Raw genomic sequence first — 20,179 nt, 5'->3', positions numbered from 1 at the left:
CTTCTAACATAAAACTAAATGTCCTCAAAAGGTCCTGCAGTGGACGTTCTTTGGACAATCAGACATCCTTAAAAAGTCCTGCAGAAGATGTTTTCAGGATGAACCAGTGAATGTCGTCCTGAGGACGTACCGAGGACGTCGTAAAAACTGCGAGGACGTTTGAACAACTTGAGGACGTCCTGAGGACGTCGAGTGTTGTCTGGGAACGGCCACAGTGTTTCCATACATCGAAGTCGGGAATTAAAGTGATAAAATGGTGGGAGCAGAAACCGAGCAGCACAAACTGAAGAAAGTGGCGGAAACTCCGGCAGACAGCGCCACTAGAAATTACCGCGAACAAAGTCACGTACGGCGTGCTCCTTCCACGATGCCAACAACCGATGCGCAAATTTCCCATGATTCACTGAGTCAAAGCGTGCAGAAAACGTCGTCAGAGGGCTTTCCAGGGACCTGACTGCGCCAACGTTGTTTCTGGCTATAGACGGAAACACTTGAATTGCCATGGAAAATGATGTACATGCTCGGAACCAGCGGTTTCCGGAAGAGTAGGTGGACATGGCTGTGGTGACATTCCACTGGGCTATAGGCTTACCTTTTTTTCGCAATTGACAATCTGCACATATATCCGTTTATTCAGCTTGTGGATCGGCGGAAACACTTGCGTTGTCACGGAAAATGATGTACATGCTTGGAACCAGCGGTTTCCGGAAGAGTAGGTGGACATGGCTGTGGTGACATTCCACTGGGCTATAGGCTTACCTTTTTTTCGCAAATTGCAATCTGCGCATATATCCGTTTATTAAGCTTGTGGATCGGCGGAAACACTTGCGTTGTCACGGAAAATGATGTACATGCTTGGAACCAGCGGTTTCCGGAAGAGTAGGTGGACATGGCTGTGGTGACATTCCACTGGGCTATAGGCTTACCTTTTTTTCGCAAATTGCAATCTGCGCATATATCCGTTTATTAAGCTTGTGGATCGGCGGAAACACTTGCGTTGTCACGGAAAATGATGTACATGCTTGGAACCAGCGGTTTCCGGAAGAGTAGGTGGACATGGCTGTGGTGACATTCCACTGGGCTATAGGCTTACCTTTTTTTCGCAAATTGCAATCTGCGCATATATCCGTTTATTAAGCTTGTGGATGGGCGGAAACACTTGCGTTGTCACGGAAAATGATGTACATGCTTGGAACCAGCGGTTTCCGGAAGAGTAGGTGGACATGGCTGTGGTGACATTCCACTGGGCTATAGGCTTACCTTTTTTTCGCAAATTGCAATCTGCGCATATATCCGTTTATTAAGCTTGTGGATGGGCGGAAACACTTGCGTTGTCACGGAAAATGATGTACATGCTTGGAACCAGCGGTTTCCGGAAGAGTAGGTGGACATGGCTGTGGTGACATTCCACTGGGCTATAGGCTTACCTTTTTTTCGCAAATTGCAATCTGCGCATATATCCGTTTATTAAGCTTGTGGATGGGCGGAAACACTTGCGTTGTCACGGAAAATGATGTACATGCTTGGAACCAGCGGTTTCCGGAAGAGTAGGTGGACATGGCTGTGGTGACATTCCACTGGGCTATAGGCTTACCTTTTTTTCGCAAATTGCAATCTGCGCATATATCCGTTTATTAAGCTTGTGGATCGGCGGAAACACTTGCGTTGTCACGGAAAATGATGTACATGCTTGGAACCAGCGGTTTCCGGAAGAGTAGGTGGACATGGCTGTGGTGACATTCCACTGGGCTATAGGCTTACCTTTTTTTCGCAAATTGCAATCTGCGCATATATCCGTTTATTAAGCTTGTGGATCGGCGGAAACACTTGCGTTGTCACGGAAAATGATGTACATGCTTGGAACCAGCGGTTTCCGGAAGAGTAGGTGGACATGGCTGTGGTGACATTCCACTGGGCTATAGGCTTACCTTTTTTTCGCAAATTGCAATCTGCGCATATATCCGTTTATTAAGCTTGTGGATCGGCGGAAACACTTGCGTTGTCACGGAAAATGATGTACATGCTTGGAACCAGCGGTTTCCGGAAGAGTAGGTGGACATGGCTGTGGTGACATTCCACTGGGCTATAGGCTTACCTTTTTTTCGCAAATTGCAATCTGCGCATATATCCGTTTATTAAGCTTGTGGATCGGCGGAAACACTTGCGTTGTCACGGAAAATGATGTACATGCTTGGAACCAGCGGTTTCCGGAAGAGTAGGTGGACATGGCTGTGGTGACATTCCACTGGGCTATAGGCTTACCTTTTTTTCGCAAATTGCAATCTGCGCATATATCCGTTTATTAAGCTTGTGGATCGGCGGAAACACTTGCGTTGTCACGGAAAATGATGTACATGCTTGGAACCAGCGGTTTCCGGAAGAGTAGGTGGACATGGCTGTGGTGACATTCCACTGGGCTATAGGCTTACCTTTTTTTCGCAAATTGCAATCTGCGCATATATCCGTTTATTAAGCTTGTGGATCGGCGGAAACACTTGCGTTGTCACGGAAAATGATGTACATGCTTGGAACCAGCGGTTTCCGGAAGAGTAGGTGGACATGGCTGTGGTGACATTCCACTGGGCTATAGGCTTACCTTTTTTTCGCAAATTGCAATCTGCGCATATATCCGTTTATTAAGCTTGTGGATGGGCGGAAACACTTGCGTTGTCACGGAAAATGATGTACATGCTTGGAACCAGCGGTTTCCGGAAGAGTAGGTGGACATGGCTGTGGTGACATTCCACTGGGCTATAGGCTTACCTTTTTTTCGCAAATTGCAATCTGCGCATATATCCGTTTATTAAGCTTGTGGATCGGCGGAAACACTTGCGTTGTCACGGAAAATGATGTACATGCTTGGAACCAGCGGTTTCCGGAAGAGTAGGTGGACATGGCTGTGGTGACATTCCACTGGGCTATAGGCTTACCTTTTTTTCGCAAATTGCAATCTGCGCATATATCCGTTTATTAAGCTTGTGGATCGGCGGAAACACTTGCGTTGTCACGGAAAATGATGTACATGCTTGGAACCAGCGGTTTCCGGAAGAGTAGGTGGACATGGCTGTGGTGACATTCCACTGGGCTATAGGCTTACCTTTTTTTCGCAAATTGCAATCTGCGCATATATCCGTTTATTAAGCTTGTGGATCGGCGGAAACACTTGCGTTGTCACGGAAAATGATGTACATGCTTGGAACCAGCGGTTTCCGGAAGAGTAGGTGGACATGGCTGTGGTGACATTCCACTGGGCTATAGGCTTACCTTTTTTTCGCAAATTGCAATCTGCGCATATATCCGTTTATTAAGCTTGTGGATCGGCGGAAACACTTGCGTTGTCACGGAAAATGATGTACATGCTTGGAACCAGCGGTTTCCGGAAGAGTAGGTGGACATGGCTGTGGTGACATTCCACTGGGCTATAGGCTTACCTTTTTTTCGCAAATTGCAATCTGCGCATATATCCGTTTATTAAGCTTGTGGATCGGCGGAAACACTTGCGTTGTCACGGAAAATGATGTACATGCTTGGAACCAGCGGTTTCCGGAAGAGTAGGTGGACATGGCTGTGGTGACATTCCACTGGGCTATAGGCTTACCTTTTTTTCGCAAATTGCAATCTGCGCATATATCCGTTTATTAAGCTTGTGGATCGGCGGAAACACTTGCGTTGTCACGGAAAATGATGTACATGCTTGGAACCAGCGGTTTCCGGAAGAGTAGGTGGACATGGCTGTGGTGACATTCCACTGGGCTATAGGCTTACCTTTTTTTCGCAAATTGCAATCTGCGCATATATCCGTTTATTAAGCTTGTGGATCGGCGGAAACACTTGCGTTGTCACGGAAAATGATGTACATGCTTGGAACCAGCGGTTTCCGGAAGAGTAGGTGGACATGGCTGTGGTGACATTCCACTGGGCTATAGGCTTACCTTTTTTTCGCAAATTGCAATCTGCGCATATATCCGTTTATTAAGCTTGTGGATCGGCGGAAACACTTGCGTTGTCACGGAAAATGATGTACATGCTTGGAACCAGCGGTTTCCGGAAGAGTAGGTGGACATGGCTGTGGTGACATTCCACTGGGCTATAGGCTTACCTTTTTTTCGCAAATTGCAATCTGCGCATATATCCGTTTATTAAGCTTGTGGATCGGCGGAAACACTTGCGTTGTCACGGAAAATGATGTACATGCTTGGAACCAGCGGTTTCCGGAAGAGTAGGTGGACATGGCTGTGGTGACATTCCACTGGGCTATAGGCTTACCTTTTTTTCGCAAATTGCAATCTGCGCATATATCCGTTTATTAAGCTTGTGGATCGGCGGAAACACTTGCGTTGTCACGGAAAATGATGTACATGCTTGGAACCAGCGGTTTCCGGAAGAGTAGGTGGACATGGCTGTGGTGACATTCCACTGGGCTATAGGCTTACCTTTTTTTCGCAAATTGCAATCTGCGCATATATCCGTTTATTAAGCTTGTGGATCGGCGGAAACACTTGCGTTGTCACGGAAAATGATGTACATGCTTGGAACCAGCGGTTTCCGGAAGAGTAGGTGGACATGGCTGTGGTGACATTCCACTGGGCTATAGGCTTACCTTTTTTTCGCAAATTGCAATCTGCGCATATATCCGTTTATTAAGCTTGTGGATGGGCGGAAACACTTGCGTTGTCACGGAAAATGATGTACATGCTTGGAACCAGCGGTTTCCGGAAGAGTAGGTGGACATGGCTGTGGTGACATTCCACTGGGCTATAGGCTTACCTTTTTTTCGCAAATTGCAATCTGCGCATATATCCGTTTATTAAGCTTGTGGATGGGCGGAAACACTTGCGTTGTCACGGAAAATGATGTACATGCTTGGAACCAGCGGTTTCCGGAAGAGTAGGTGGACATGGCTGTGGTGACATTCCACTGGGCTATAGGCTTACCTTTTTTTCGCAAATTGCAATCTGCGCATATATCCGTTTATTAAGCTTGTGGATGGGCGGAAACACTTGCGTTGTCACGGAAAATGATGTACATGCTTGGAACCAGCGGTTTCCGGAAGAGTAGGTGGACATGGCTGTGGTGACATTCCACTGGGCTATAGGCTTACCTTTTTTTCGCAAATTGCAATCTGCGCATATATCCGTTTATTAAGCTTGTGGATGGGCGGAAACACTTGCGTTGTCACGGAAAATGATGTACATGCTTGGAACCAGCGGTTTCCGGAAGAGTAGGTGGACATGGCTGTGGTGACATTCCACTGGGCTATAGGCTTACCTTTTTTTCGCAAATTGCAATCTGCGCATATATCCGTTTATTAAGCTTGTGGATCGGCGGAAACACTTGCGTTGTCACGGAAAATGATGTACATGCTTGGAACCAGCGGTTTCCGGAAGAGTAGGTGGACATGGCTGTGGTGACATTCCACTGGGCTATAGGCTTACCTTTTTTTCGCAAATTGCAATCTGCGCATATATCCGTTTATTCAGCTTGTGGATGGGCGGAAACACTTGCGTTGTCACGGAAAATGATGTACATGCTTGGAACCAGCGGTTTCCGGAAGAGTAGGTGGACATGGCTGTGGTGACATTCCACTGGGCTATAGGCTTACCTTTTTTTCGCAAATTGCAATCTGCGCATATATCCGTTTATTAAGCTTGTGGATGGGCGGAAACACTTGCGTTGTCACGGAAAATGATGTACATGCTTGGAACCAGCGGTTTCCGGAAGAGTAGGTGGACATGGCTGTGGTGACATTCCACTGGGCTATAGGCTTACCTTTTTTTCGCAAATTGCAATCTGCGCATATATCCGTTTATTAAGCTTGTGGATCGGCGGAAACACTTGCATTGTCACGGAAAATGATGTACATGCTCGGAACCAGCGGTTTCCGGAAGAGTAGGTGGAAATGGCCGTGGTGACATTCCACTGGGCTATAGGCTTACCTTTTTTTCGCAAATGACAATCTGCGCATATATCCGTTTATTCATCTTGTGGATCGGCGGAAACACTTGCATTGTCACGGAAAATGATGTACATGCTTGGAACCAGCGGTTTCCGGAAGAGTAGGTGGAAATGGCCGTGGTGACATTCCACTGGGCTATAGGCTTACCTTTTTTTTCGCAATTGACAATCTGCGCATATATCCGTTTATTCAGCTTGTGGATCGGCGGAAACACTTGCATATTCATGGAAAAGGGTGTACTGCTTGGAACCAGCGGTTTCTGGAAGAGTAGGTGGAAATGGCCGTGGTGACATTCCACTGTGCTATAGGCTTACCTTTTTTTCGCAAATGATGCTTTTTGGCAAATGAAGCCAATCTGTACAAATCGGTTTATTCATCGTGTTAATCGTCGTCAGCACGTGCATTAGCATGGGGAGCGATGTATGCACCGAATGAACGCTTTCCTGGTAAGGGGGCACCTGGTGTTGTTTCCATCAGCAGTAACAAAGAAGTTGTTTCCATGAGCCATGTCGAAAGAGCAAAGAAGTTCCTGGTAGAACGACGCTTATTGACCCATGCTTATAGGCTTATTAAAGCGAAGCTTTCTTTGTCTCACTGATGCGTCCATGAGCGCCGAAAACGCACTGCAGGATAGCCAACTTACCCAATGGAACTATCTGCGCACACAATAGAACAAGGGCGCACGACATACGTATCGTAGAACACTACAGTTTACATTCGCAGTTGTACCGATAAAAACAATGGGAACTACAAAGCCACGATACCCAGACTAACTGTATATATCTGCATTGCATTACACGCGTCACTCAATGCATTCCCGACCGTCACCATGGGTAGGCCGCGGGTGCAGCGCACGGCAGAAGAAGAGGTTGCCGTACGCGAACGTATGCGCGAGCGCGATCGTGCCCGTAAGGCCAATCCCGTGTACCGGCAACGGCAGAGCCTCTGACCGTCTACCACAGCGATCACAAGGTACTGTGTAAGTGTATATAGAGTCATCCGTGAAAGTGTGAGTGTGTGCGTGTAATGAACGGCTACATGATTTAAATAAAGGCTACGCAACTTAACGAAATGTGTCTTCATTCAACTTCAACGTTCACAATATACAATCCTAAACAAGCAATTAAATCACATATGCATCGCATCGGGTCACTCAGCATTTCTTGGGTTGCTTGCAGTGGTCGTTGGCTTTGGACTTTGATTCAGTTTGCATGGGAGAAAGCTTTGCGTTCAACCATCTTTCTTTAAGAAAGGGGCTTTGATTTATTACTCGGACGAAAAAGGTTGCCGCTATAGCAAGCAGTGCTCGGCTTTTAATCATTTGCGGCGCACGCGCACTTTGCAGAGTGTCTTTATCAGTGGTGCGCTATCGGACACAACACTTCATCCCCTTTTAATTACGTATACAGCCCAATTAGCGTCCAGCTTAGAATTCGTCTGGTGGGAGCCGATCTCGTGTTGGGTAGCGTCCTGGCCTGGGTGCTTGAGCATACTATTGGCGTACCTGTTGTGATCATGGACGGCGGTGACCTGGGAGGAGCTTGTGCGCAGCCAGTAGTGGGAAAAGCCACGAACTCACTGCCATCAGCTTCGCCATTGGTTCTATGAACAGGAGGAGCGCCCTCTGCATGACTTCGTAGATGTATAGGTCCTGGTGGCGACGTCAGGTGAATGTGCCCCAGGGAGTGGCTGCACGAACTTGGAAAGAGACAGGTCCCATTTGAGCACCAATCACAGCGGCAAGCCACGTTGGCTTTCCCGAATAATTACGTGCCAATGCTCTGTCATCCCCGACGAAGTGACGGTCGCTTCACGGGCGAGTTTGTGCCCGAGTGAACTGTTTGTAGGCTACCATATCTTCCACAGCAGGCTTCACGGTATCTAGCCGACTGCGAAAACGTCGCCCCGAAAGCGATGCCGGTGGTGATTAATGGGTAGTAGCATGATGCTAGTTGCGATATGACAGCAAAAATTTATGCAGCTTTATCTGCAGTGTCTCTCCTGCGGCGCCTTTAATTACAGTGGCCGATTTGGCGGGTTTGAACTGAAGCGTTCTGCGAGCGGTCCATTATCCGAAACAATTGTTTCTGGAAATCCAGAACACGGGTAAAAAGCTCCGTCAGATAACGAATCGTGCTTTGCGCAGTTGTCGATCGCATTTCGAAAACCTCTGGCCATTTCGGGTGCGCGTCTACCACCACTAGAAACATTGATTACTGAAAAGGCCTCACTAAGTCGATGCGAACACGTTGCCAAGGCGATGATGGCCATGAACACGTGTGGAGAGGTGCGCTCACTGGAGCGTTATATACCTTGCTCTTAACAACTGACGCAACTTCTAATGTGGCGTTCCAGGTCTGCTTCAAGGGATGGCCACCACACGTAACTACGCGCTATCTCCTTGCTGCGCACGATGGCGGAGTGGCCGTCATGGAGTTCGTCCAGAAGGGAACTTTGCAGCTTTCCAGGGACAACCACCTTTGTGCCAAGCATGGCGCATCCTTGATGCACTGTTAGTTCGTTGCGCCTGTGAAAAATTCAGTGATATTCCACTAACTTACAACGACATCACTAAATACTACTACTTGGGGCGTAGGCAATTCCCACTGCCACACGTAAAGTTGAACAGGGATTAGGCAGTCACGCTACGTTTATGGCAAACCGTATTTCGTAAATAAAATTCACCCCGAAAAGAAATTAGGAAAGAATGTAACGTGTGCGATGGCATCATTGAAATCAGACACATGCTGGCGGGCTGTCCCGCGACTCTCGCCGACCCCGAAGAAAAATGGCTTTACTGGCACAAGATGATATCAAGCCCTTCATATCAAGATCAACTACGGGCTGTCCAGAGGGTCCACGATGGCACCATAAGGCTCGGCCTGACGGTGCCGATGTGGACGCGGCCCGCCTCAGTCTGAAAAGACCGGGCTTCAGGACTCTAATAAAGTTTTGTGAATGAGTGAATGAATTCCACTTTGTGAAGGTGGATGAACAGCGACGCTGTGCATGTGGTTATTGACCATTGCTTCGGTGAAACGTTCAAAGTTTGCGGGATCGGGGCAACATGGACGGTTCGCATTTCTTTCCGCCTCGTGGTCCCGTCGAATAAAGCCTCTATATATAAAAAAGTAGCGCTATTCTTAGATCTTGCCGCCACCGCGCTCACCCCGGCGTTTCCTCCTCGTCGCCTCCTGTCGCCCCAGGCTCCTCCGCTCCCCCATTGGCCAATCTGTGTCACGTGGAAGCACGCGTAGCGCTTTTGTATATTTTTTTCTTTCCAGAGCGCTCCGACAGCCATTCTCGGGCCTGTACGCAAAGTGTTGTACGCAAAAACGGATCAAATGTGTTAGGGACAAGAACTTCGTTGTGATGGCATGCTGCTGCGCCTTAAGTTGCCGCAACCGAGAAGGCAAGGGCAAAAGGCTTTTTTTTTTTTTTTTTTTTTTAACATCCGGCGAGCGCCAACACTTGGTATTTGCGCCGTCTCGCATCGTCGCGTTGCTACTTCCCAAACGGCATTATTAAGGCCAGTTACTGACTGACGACGCAAAATCGCGCCTCATAAACTTCTCCGCAGGGCGCGATCGAAGTTATCCGCGGATTTCCTCTGGTAGCGCGTTAGCTGTCGTCTGCCACGGCAGGCCTGACGTAGGCGGCGCCACTGTCGATATCGCGCCTCGATCGTGCTGGCCGCGTCGAGCGCGACAGTGAAACGGAGGAGGAGGGAAGTGGTTGGCGCTACTTTTTATATATAGAGGTTTTACCGTCGAAGCCACCATAGCGCCAATCATAAGAGGAGCATCTCGCGGCTACACTCGGATATCGCCTGCGGGCAAGGAGGAAGCGCGGAAACATGCACGCTTGCAGTCGCGGCAGGACGCGCATGCGTGCAAGCGTCGGTCTCGACACCCGGGGTGAAGCTGCCAGAATATTTTGTGGCCGAGTGTACTCTGTCGCCTTCAGGAACCCGGTTGACGATCAGGAATGATGTTAGCCGTTCTTCGTATGACGTCCAATCATTAGCGCGAGCGTCGAATGGTTCCGTTTCGCCCAGTTGACCGGCGAACTGCGTCGAAACTGCACCGGCCTCGTTCGCGATATCAGTCCGCGCAACAGCAGCACTCTTGAAACTTCGACTTTGAAAAGAGGCTGAATGCAGGGAACAATTTTCCTTCCTTGACGATGTGCGATACTTCGTAATCCTATCTTCGTCGCCAGTTATGTTTCCATCAGCCGTGACGAAGGAGCAGACAAGTTCCCGGTAAAACGAAGTTTATTGACCCATGCTTATGGGCTTATATGACTCGCACGAAAAAGGTTGCCGCTAGCAAGCGGCGCTCGGCCTTTATAACCATTGGCGGCACATGCGCACTTCGCAGAGTAGTGCCTTTATTAGTGGTGCGCTATCAGACATAACATCTGGCTTCACGGAAATTTTAATGGGCTATATAGGCTTACCTTTTCTTTCCGTGAACGTCAATCGGTAGAAATTTGTTTATTCGTGGTGCGAATCGGCCTCAGCAAGTACATTATCATGGGGACTGATGTATGCGCGCCGAACCAACGCATTCCAGAGAAGTGAGATGACCTGACTGCGCGGACATTTTGATGGGTTTTTTCCATTTTTTTTCCATGAAAGTCAGTCTGCATAAATTGGTTTATTCATTGTGGAAATAGGCTAAGCACGTGCGTTAACAAAGGGGGCGATGCAGGCGCCGAACCAAGCGCTTTCCATATTGAGCTAGTGGACCTGGCTGCGCCGACATTTTAATGGGTTATAGGCTTACATTTTTTTTCCCTGTGAAGTTCAATTGGCACAAATCGGTTTATTCATCGTGTGAATTGGCGTCAGGACGTGTGTTATCATGGTAAGCGATGCATACGCGCCGAATCAACGCTTTCCTGAGAAGTGAGATGACCTGGCTGCACGTACAATTTAATGAGCTATAAGCTTACGTTTTTTTTTTTTCCGGGAAAGTAAATCTGCCAAAATCGTTAATTTTTTTCCTCGTGTGAATCGGCCTCAGCATGTGCATTACATGGGGTATGATGTAAGCGCCGGACCAACGCTTTCCGGATAATTTTTGCCTATCTTTATGGCCCCTGCAGGGCGAAGGCATCTCTCAGCGATCTCCGATTACCCCTGCCTTGCGCTAGCTTATTCTAACTAGCGCCTGCAAATCCCCCCACCTAATTTTCTGCCGTTCTCGACTGCGTTTCCCTGCCCTTGGCACCCATGCTGTAACTAATGGTCCACAGGTTATCGGCTCTACGCATTACTTGGCCTGCCCAACTCCATTTTTTCCCACCTGAATATATACTCACTTGCTCTTTGATCCATAACGGTCTCTTTCGGTCTCTTTCGTTCCACTGCCTCTTGCGGGGTCCTTAACTTGTTCTTGGGCTTCTTTGTTAACCTCCAAGTTTTGCCCCGTATGTTAGCACTGGTAGAATGCAATGACTGTACACTTTTCGTTTGAACAACAGCGGTAAGCTCTCAGTCAGAATTTGGCAATGACTGCCGTATGCACTTTCCTTCTCATGGTCAGGGTCCCCTGTGAGTAATTGACTATAGATAAACGTACTCCTGCACAGACTGTGGAACCTGACTGTCGATCATTAATTCTCTTTGCCGTGTCAGACTATTGAAGATTTCCTTTCTCTTCTGCATATTAATTTTCAAACCAATATATAATTTATTTAACTGAAAATTTGCAATTATAGTGTTACTGAGAATTGCGGTAGCGAGAGCAAGCGATCGATTTTTGACGCGATATTGTAAATTTCCTGCGTCAAGCAATGCAATAATATTTGGCTGACATGTTCACAGCAGCCTCTTTTACAGATCGGCAACGTTTTCTTACTATGTTCAAAAAAGTGTTTCAGGACCCGTTTAACTTTTGTTCAATGTTTAAGAGTTGAGGAACGTCTTAGCTTAAGCGCATTACCAACGAAGCTGAGATGGACTTCAACAAATATAGACGAGAACTAACAGATTAGCCAACTGAGACGTTTCCCAACTGCAAATCGAGGGACCTTTAATTGGGCTACTAGACGGCGTGTAGAAATCTAAGGCTACTCACTATTCGGCTTACTCTAGCTCACGGGTAGACATGTTAGCCTAACCAACCAGAAAGGTGCTTTTTGTGAATCTTCTCATTCCAATCTCCGCTGTGTACGATAGCCAAGATCCCGTAATTATCATTACAAGATAGCGCCAAATTATAGCAATTTTTCTGCCTATTTCTGTTGTTCCGCTGCGTGAGTTCATAGTAAAGTTATTGGAGCGTTAAACGCTTTATGCGGTCTGTACACGCTGAAGTGGGAAAATTGATTACCCCAGTTAGTTTTCATGCTGACAATATTTCTCTTGCTTTATATATAGATAAAAAAACCACGCATGCACCAAAAATGACAAGTGACAGCACGTTTTTGTTATGGCCTTTATTCTCAGGCATACAAAGTGAAAACACCCTTGCGATCGTGTCTTCCAGCTTTTATTGACAGATCACTTTTTGAAACCAACGGAAGTCACCCTGCGTTCTCACTTCAGCGTACTCACGACAAATGCAAACACCAATTTGTTCGTGTGCTCCAACAAAGCAGGTTCCGAACCAGATGTGACACAAAAACGCACTAATGGATCCGCTCGGCATTCCATAGCCGTGGGCATTGGTGCAGCGGACACAGCCAAAATAAGCGAGCTACAACGATTTCCCAATAGTGCGGCACGGCAGTAGGAGCTTCAGTTGGCATCGTGCAATCAGACAACGTGGTTTTTTAGAGGTATAGTGGCGCGTGCGTTCTTTCGATTGCACATTTCACTAGCCTTTTATAAGCAACGGAATGCTGGCGGCTTCATTGTACGAGAGAAAGCTGCTTGTTTTATGTTCATTTAGGGACATTAATGACAGAATTGGGTTGAGCTAAGTTCGTAATTTATACTATTGGAGAAGAATAGCGAAAGGTGACGGTTACAGTGAGCGGCGCGACTTCGTTAGCCACGAGACTCAAAAACGACCGACGGCTCGCGACGCCATCTTGTACTTCGTGAACTAGCCCCACGTGACGTCACGCGTTTATGACGGCGTCTGCTTGGGGCTAGCCAATTGTTGGCCGGTAAACAAGAACATTATGTCGCATTGTAAGAGGACGAAGGAATGAATCTGGCAACTTGTTTTTTGACGAAAGAATAAAAGCGACCACTGAACGAATGAAATTACTTTGAAATTTCGTGACGTCACACTCAACGAATGAAAATACTTTAGTGACGTAGCTACAGTGCTACGATTTCGTCATGACGTTCAAGCTTTCATCGTTTATAACCAACCATTTTTTTCGCCGAATACATGGAAAGAAGCACTTCACGAGTCTGAAGTGATTTGGCTTTGCTTCTTAAGGTGACGCTATGGCGTCTCTGTGTAGCATCGTTTACGAGAGTTCACACACATTCCTATCAGCGTAATTGGTTACTCTCTTTGTGTCCAAATGTAGTGAACGTATATTATGTTAGGGAGTAAGCGGAGTCTCGAAAAGGGAGTCAATTAAGGCACAACATTACTTCCGCGTAATGGAGTTGCCATGACTCCCTTTGTCATTGTATACAATGTACGCCGCGCCTCGACTGCCGTCAAAGCATCATCTGATTATCCTCCATTTCAGTTCTGGCCGCCAGAGGATGCCCCGCAGCTCCCACTGTGGTGCGCATTATTTAGAAACGCAGTGTACATCGGCACCGTCCTTTTACCGATTTAGTGTATTTTCAGACGAGTGAAATTGAAAGATCGTGCGTCTTGCACAGATAAAAAAAAGCTATTTATTGTGAAACAATAACATAATAACTACTCTTCTTAAGGGATTATTCGCTGTATAAAATGTAGCACAACCAAACACGAAAACACCGCCAAAAAAAAAAGTATGCTTTAGCATACTCACCTTTCTATATAACAGAGCCATACATAGTCTCTCTCTTTATTTTTTTTTATTTCTCAGAGAAAATTCATACAAAACACGCCCTAATGCAGGGAAATATTTGTGTTGCCCGCCTTTACAAAATATGGGCATTTTGCTTTTGTTTATTTACTTTTTTTCAATTATTTTTAACCATGTGGGGATTCGGATGAGCATGATACACGCTCAAGCCTTCCTTTGCAATTGATTTCGTTAACGCGTAATAGACTGTCAGTGATTTTTTTTGTTGAGTGTCAACTGAATATTTTGCAAAGGTCCTCATAGCTAATTGCCCATTGCCCCCTTAATCTCTAAACACATAAATTAACACATTAGTGAGTGTGTACGCAAGACATACTGGCTTGCGCACTCCGAGTATTACAGACGACCGCTACTTCTCTTTGGGCCTGCTTGTCTATGTTGCTAATAAGGGTTCGGCTTGCAATTTTTTTTGCTGCTACGTTACGTTAGGAAAACAATATTAAACATAATAAAAAGCTTGTGGCGTCGTACGGTGTGTGAAGCTAATCACTGGCATAAATTGGAGCATAATATTGCTGTCCCTAGCTCAGCTTACTTAGAAGTGCATTTGCGAAGTTATGTTATGCCAAACGTGTGAAGCCGAAGGATCGGATTGTCGTGACTGTCGCCTTCTATAGTACGTGTTTTAAACAAATATTACTAGAAACGACTGTCAAATTTAACGAAACGCATCTAGTCGGCAACAATGGGGCATTGCAGCACAAACATCTACGCCTTATCTACCAAGCAGGCCAGAAGAGAAGCTACGATTGTTGAGCAAACGCTCACTAACTTTCTACCGGCATGAACTGAAACGCGAGCAAGTATTTGTGTTCATTTCTTTTTTTTTTCTTTTCGTTTCCGCATTCCAGGTGTTTACGCTGGACCTAGGGTTCAGGTTTTACCGTATTACAGGGACGGACACGCGAACGGTAGTGCTTCTGGCGATACCTCCTGGGGAGCTGCGTTCAAGAAGAGTTTACTAAAACGTTCCTTGGTTGCACGGTAATATTTGGAGAATAAGCCGATGGTATTTTTGCTCATTTTTCCCGTGTAATCTTTGATGAACAAACATGAGTAGTCGAAAAGCCTTACGCCAATAAATTAGCTATAGTCGCACAATACGAGAAGCTGCACTTGATGTTTGCCTGAATGCAACGTCACAAGGTCTTGCCACAAATGCTGCTGTTCGCTGCTTCGCCCTGGATTTACGATAAATCTAAAACGCGTACTTTCAAGCTAAATCTGTTTGCAGAAAAGTTCCAGCATAGCATTACCGCTTATACAGTTACGGTTACCACCCTCGCCAAGTACAATTACACATACGCTCGCTAATGCGGACCACGCATACGCAGATGCAACCTGGCTCGTGCGATAGCGCTAACAGTATAGAGCCTTAACGCTATACTAAACGTTTGATTAAAGCGATTAAGGCTCGGTCGAACCCTGCCGCAGCTAATGTTTAGCAACTGAATTCCGAGCAGTACCACATCACAATATGAGGCGATATCACGCTTGAGAATTAGGTTCGCCCGTACTTTTCTGCCTCTCGGCGTCGCTGTTCTTGTACCGGTGGAATACTATGTCGAGATTTCGAAACGTTAGTAAGACACCCCTGTGTATACATATATAGTTTGTTCCTCTTTTGGCCACCTCCCAAAAATGTCTCGTTCAAGCACGCCTTTTGCGTCATTCTACAGATGGCGCTCCGTGCGATGACACCGAGACGAAACACCTATACAGTATATAGTCCTTTCATATATAAACAATTTTACAACCTGTCTTCCGCCTACAGAAAAACGGTGTTCTATTATACACTCACAGGTTTGATTGGGTACGTGTGAATGTACTCGTACCAGTGTTGCGGTATGGCAGGGTCACATGGCAGTTGCACATACAATATCTTTTTTTTTCTAACAAAAAAGAAAACGAAGAGCACATAAGAGTATACAAACTAGAAAACTTTTTTTTTGTTCTTCATCTAGACTATAATGATTGATCCTTGGCCTCCGGCTGAGAAATAATACCAACCACGTGCTGGTAATGGAGAGGTCGTTGTAGTCGATTGGCCAATAAACGGCGACGATTATTGAGCATTTCATTCGCAAGATGCTTGCGTGGCAAAAAAAGCTATATGCGCACACCAAAGCGGAATAACCAGAACGCGTGATTCTTCGTAAAGAAAGCAAGGCCAGAGTTTCAATTTTCTTTTCTTCTGAAATTAACTCAAGCATCGCTTCGTGTTATCACTTTTCACCGGAGGTCAAGGATTCCACCTAACAAGCAATATTAAACTTTCAAACGGACAGTTTGTCATCAACAAAGCTGGTCAAAGAATTAAACGCAAGGAAAGCTCAGCTATACTATATAGGGAGATGAAACGTAAATCTCGCACACCATTTCTAAGGAGGCACGTAAAAAATGCGAATAAAGATGCTTGTCGAATGATAAGCAAGTATACTTGCACTTTAAAGGGACGTTAAAGAGAAAACATACCTTGAGCTGTATTTATAAATAAATTTTGAACAAAACGCTGGCGGTGACGCCACCGTCCAATTGCCGCACTAGATCGCTGAATACATGACGTCACACTGACTTACTGGCGCTGGTGTTTCTATTGGCGCGAAATTCAACTAATGGTAATTTCACCTTCATTTTCTCTTCTAATAACCAACGCCTTATGTATACCACAAAACAGCGAGGGTATTTTTTAAAGGAATATTTTAAATTCATTTAGCGTTTCTCAATAGTGTCCCTTTTAAGGCATTAATGAAGAAGGCGGAAACCGGCTTCTCGTCCGAAGCCTTAGCACGCAGGGTCGTCTCTAGACCACACTTATAGACTTCTTTGGGATCGTTACTATACGCCCACAAAACGCGCATCATCACGCATATATGCGCACACACGCACACGCACACACAATTAAGTGTTCTTCTTTTGCACGACACCGCACACAACGGCTCGGGAGAAGAAAGCAACAACATCGTCATGTCACTCAAAAAAAAAAAAATGATAGAACGGTCTCAGAAGAAGGTCCTACACAGCTGTGGTCACCACGCAACAAGGTTGTGTATATAATCTGTACAATTTACCGGCGCAGTCAGCGCGACATGTACACACAAGGCGCGATTGAATTACACTCGGAAGATTTGGCAGCGTATCGAGTGCGTTTCATGGTAGGAAGAAAGTCCATCGTCTCAAATGGAGACGTCTCGGTGAAGTACTCGATTTTTTTTTTCTTCTAACAAGTAGGTTTCCTTGCATGCTCATTTGCAAGGACAACTTTCGTGAAGCGCTGCTTCATGTAGCGAGCCGACATTGCGTTCAACGACAGATTTATATTCGCTTGTTGCACCTATACGATACGACTCGAAATGTAATTTTCCTCAGTACACAGTCAATTGATCTTTTGGCACAGCGAAGTCTACACGTGCGAATATGCAGAAGTCAGGCAGTGGCAGTTCATAATAACTGTTCTGATAAAGCTCTCGCTATTTCTGCGAGCAAAGTGTTGCATTAAAGGGTTGCTAAAACTGGAAATCCAAAAAAAAAAGAAGGCTGCTGAAAGATCGCCCTCTTTCCCTATATCGTTGTTTTAAAACTATTAAAGCATTGCTTGAGAAAGCATCCCGTCCACCAATCAGCGTGTTAAACATACTGAGGCAGGAACCAAAGCGTGCTCTTCGAGCATCTTGCTGATTGCTATTTTTAGGTCTACAACATTTATGATAACTACGTCTGTCTACACTGTGTTTACCAATGCAGAATGCTCCCGTGTGATCCAAATTGAATGCCCTGGTAGTGATATGTTGGAGCGAAAATGCGCTGACCGGTACTGTGAATCATGTGCCACATGACCATTTCGAAGGCAAGGGCCATCAAGGTGGTCCTGTGCAGGAGCCTGGATGATTACCTTGTACACAACTGCGCGCAGGTTAAGTCCTCTCAGAGCTATCGAGAGTACAGATAGACCAAGTACGAAAATTCCTTCGCATGTCTTATTTACCTCTATCTCCTATTTTAAGTACGGTATAACTAACAGATGTTCGATTTATGTGTGTGTAGTGACACCAAAGGATCCATTCGACTACCCGATCCAACTCAGCCTTGCAAAATAATTATTTTCTCTATTCACCTGGTTTACTTTCCGTTCGCGCTAACAACCAGGCGCTTCCTGAGCAATTCCAGCGTTCGTCCTATCGATGATCGACGTGTACTGGACATTAATGAAAAAGCCAAAGCACTATGCAGCAATGCTGGTGTATGCATTTGTTGCTGCTTTGTATACGTCGAGCTGCCTTTTGCACGGTTCTCGTACACTCTGTATCGCCGAGTGGTTTAAAACTGTGCACTGCGAATGAGTATCCATAGAGCACTTAGCAAAGTCGTTGTTTTGATTGTGCACACATGAAGGCGGTTCCCCTTTTCCCCCCCAATTACGTTGATGGTCACTCACACATTCCTGGGACCAAGGCTCTTGAAGGTTTGCCAGGCTACCAGATAATACTGGCGACATCTACTAACGCTGACACTTCGCTCCGGTCTCTTTCCGTTTGTTTTCTCCAGCTTTTGTTCGCCATTAACGGCAATGGTTTCACTCACTTGCCCAGATAAGTTTAGCGCGGCAATTGATTAGTTTGCTACAAGAAAGCCAGAGTGTGAGACACTCTCTTTTGCGAGGTTACACTGATTCTCTTACATTTAACTCATCTTCGACAGTGCTCGCATCTCTCAGTGGAGTTAGGTTCAATCCTATTGGGCACAAGCGGAGTAGACGTACTCCAGCCGCACGAGAATGCTCGAAAATTTAGCTAAAAGTTGGCACGAATGGTCACTCCTGCATAAGCAAACGATCAGCATACTGTGCGGTTTTCACCGATTACCTGGCTAAGTTGGATGAAGTGTCACGTGTTGAAGGTTCGAGTGATCGTGTATAAAGTGAAACATTGGGCCGCCACTGAGCTATCCGGATTCGTTCGGGCAACGTTAGTTTCTCCAAAAGATACTTGAATGATATCCCCCTTAACTCCTCCCTTCCTGTTGCAGGGTAGCCAACAGCGACTACCTGCGTATCTGTACATACTGTCTATTTACTCCGCAATCTCCCAATGTAGGCTTCCAACAGTCCCGGCAGTTTCTATATAGTAACCGAAAAGCACAATTAGCCATTTGAACTTTCTCGCGGCTCTTGGCTCGTGCAAGCATACCCCCGAGTTTCGAGCTTTCTGCGAGGATGCGTAGCTGTCGATGCGACAGCAACGAATAACAGCCCGCTATCAGAAGCATCGTAGTTTGCTCCAGCCGTGCCATCGTAAACAATCCCTTATAAGGTATATATATCTATATAGATAGATCTGCGCTGACGGTGCCTCAAAGCTCACGCATTCGTGACAGATTACGCGAAAATAGAGAGTTTCTAGAAACAGCGGACGCAAGTGGTCTATAGCGCACTCGCTGAACAGGCGTCACCGGTGCTGCATATGCGCAGAGACCAAAACACCGCTTGAGCTTCTTTCGTGCGCAGGGCAGATAGCGTACACTTGTGGGTCCGCTGTTTCTCTAAGACTCCTCAATGAGACAATCTCTCTATACACGTTGCTTTCCCACTCTGCAGTCCGGCGAGTTTTCGCGAACAGCTGCTAACTTTAGCGCTGGGACTTTTAGAAGAGCGCCGCCTTAGTGTGTACGGGCCCGCAAAAGCGGGAAGAAATAAAGAGAGAGATAGAGATAGAGACAGTGTGAGGGGGCTCTCTTTTTACGCCTCGGCGTGTTTGGCGAGGGGCGCGGCGCTGTTGTTGTTGTCCACGGCCTCGTCGGCCGCCGTCGCGGCGTTGTCGAGGGGCTCCTCTGGAAGACTGCTGTCGCCGTTAGTGCTCGCGTGCTGCGGCGGCGGCTGGCGTCGTCGTCGGTGACGCGTCGGCGCCTCCCTTGGCGCGCTTGTCCTCGCGCTGCGGGCAGTCGGCGATCAGGTGATCGGCCGACTTGCACTGGTGGCAGCGCTTGGGCTGCGGCCCCATGGTGCACTTGGCGGCGATGTGGTTGGCGAACTCACCGCAGTTGTAGCACCTGCGCGAGAGTGGGGCAGGGAGAGGATCGCATGTGTGGTGTGACTGTGTGGGTATACGAGTTGCGTTGGCATTTGTGTGTCAGGCGATATGCACAATCGCACAGGCACAGCTTCGCTAACAACAGGGAAGTAACAGTTCACAATAGCACAAGAGACTCGTCTAGTATGGTGTTAAAAGAACA

At 46.6% G+C, this 20,179-nt stretch overlaps 1 protein-coding gene across 4 annotated transcripts in view; it reads right to left on the bottom strand.

Annotated features, from left to right (window-relative positions):
* Nucleotides 1–13,927: 13,927 nt before the first annotated feature.
* Nucleotides 13,928–20,179, bottom strand: part of LOC119461215 (protein lin-28 homolog) — a 176,917-nt gene continuing 170,665 nt past the window's right edge. For all 4 annotated transcript variants that reach the window (XM_037722439.2, XM_049672045.1, XM_049672046.1 and 1 more), the window contains one exon: nt 13,928–19,996. In XM_037722439.2, the coding sequence (XP_037578367.1) occupies nt 19,798–19,996 (199 nt within the window). In that variant the 3' untranslated portion in view covers nt 13,928–19,797. The remainder of the gene's footprint in view (nt 19,997–20,179) is intronic.

This window comes from Dermacentor silvarum, chromosome 8, assembly GCF_013339745.2.
Source record: "Dermacentor silvarum isolate Dsil-2018 chromosome 8, BIME_Dsil_1.4, whole genome shotgun sequence".
NCBI lineage: Eukaryota > Metazoa > Arthropoda > Arachnida > Ixodida > Ixodidae > Dermacentor > Dermacentor silvarum.
The sequence above is the reverse complement of the archived record's forward strand: the minus strand, read 5'-3'. Positions and strand labels throughout refer to the sequence as shown.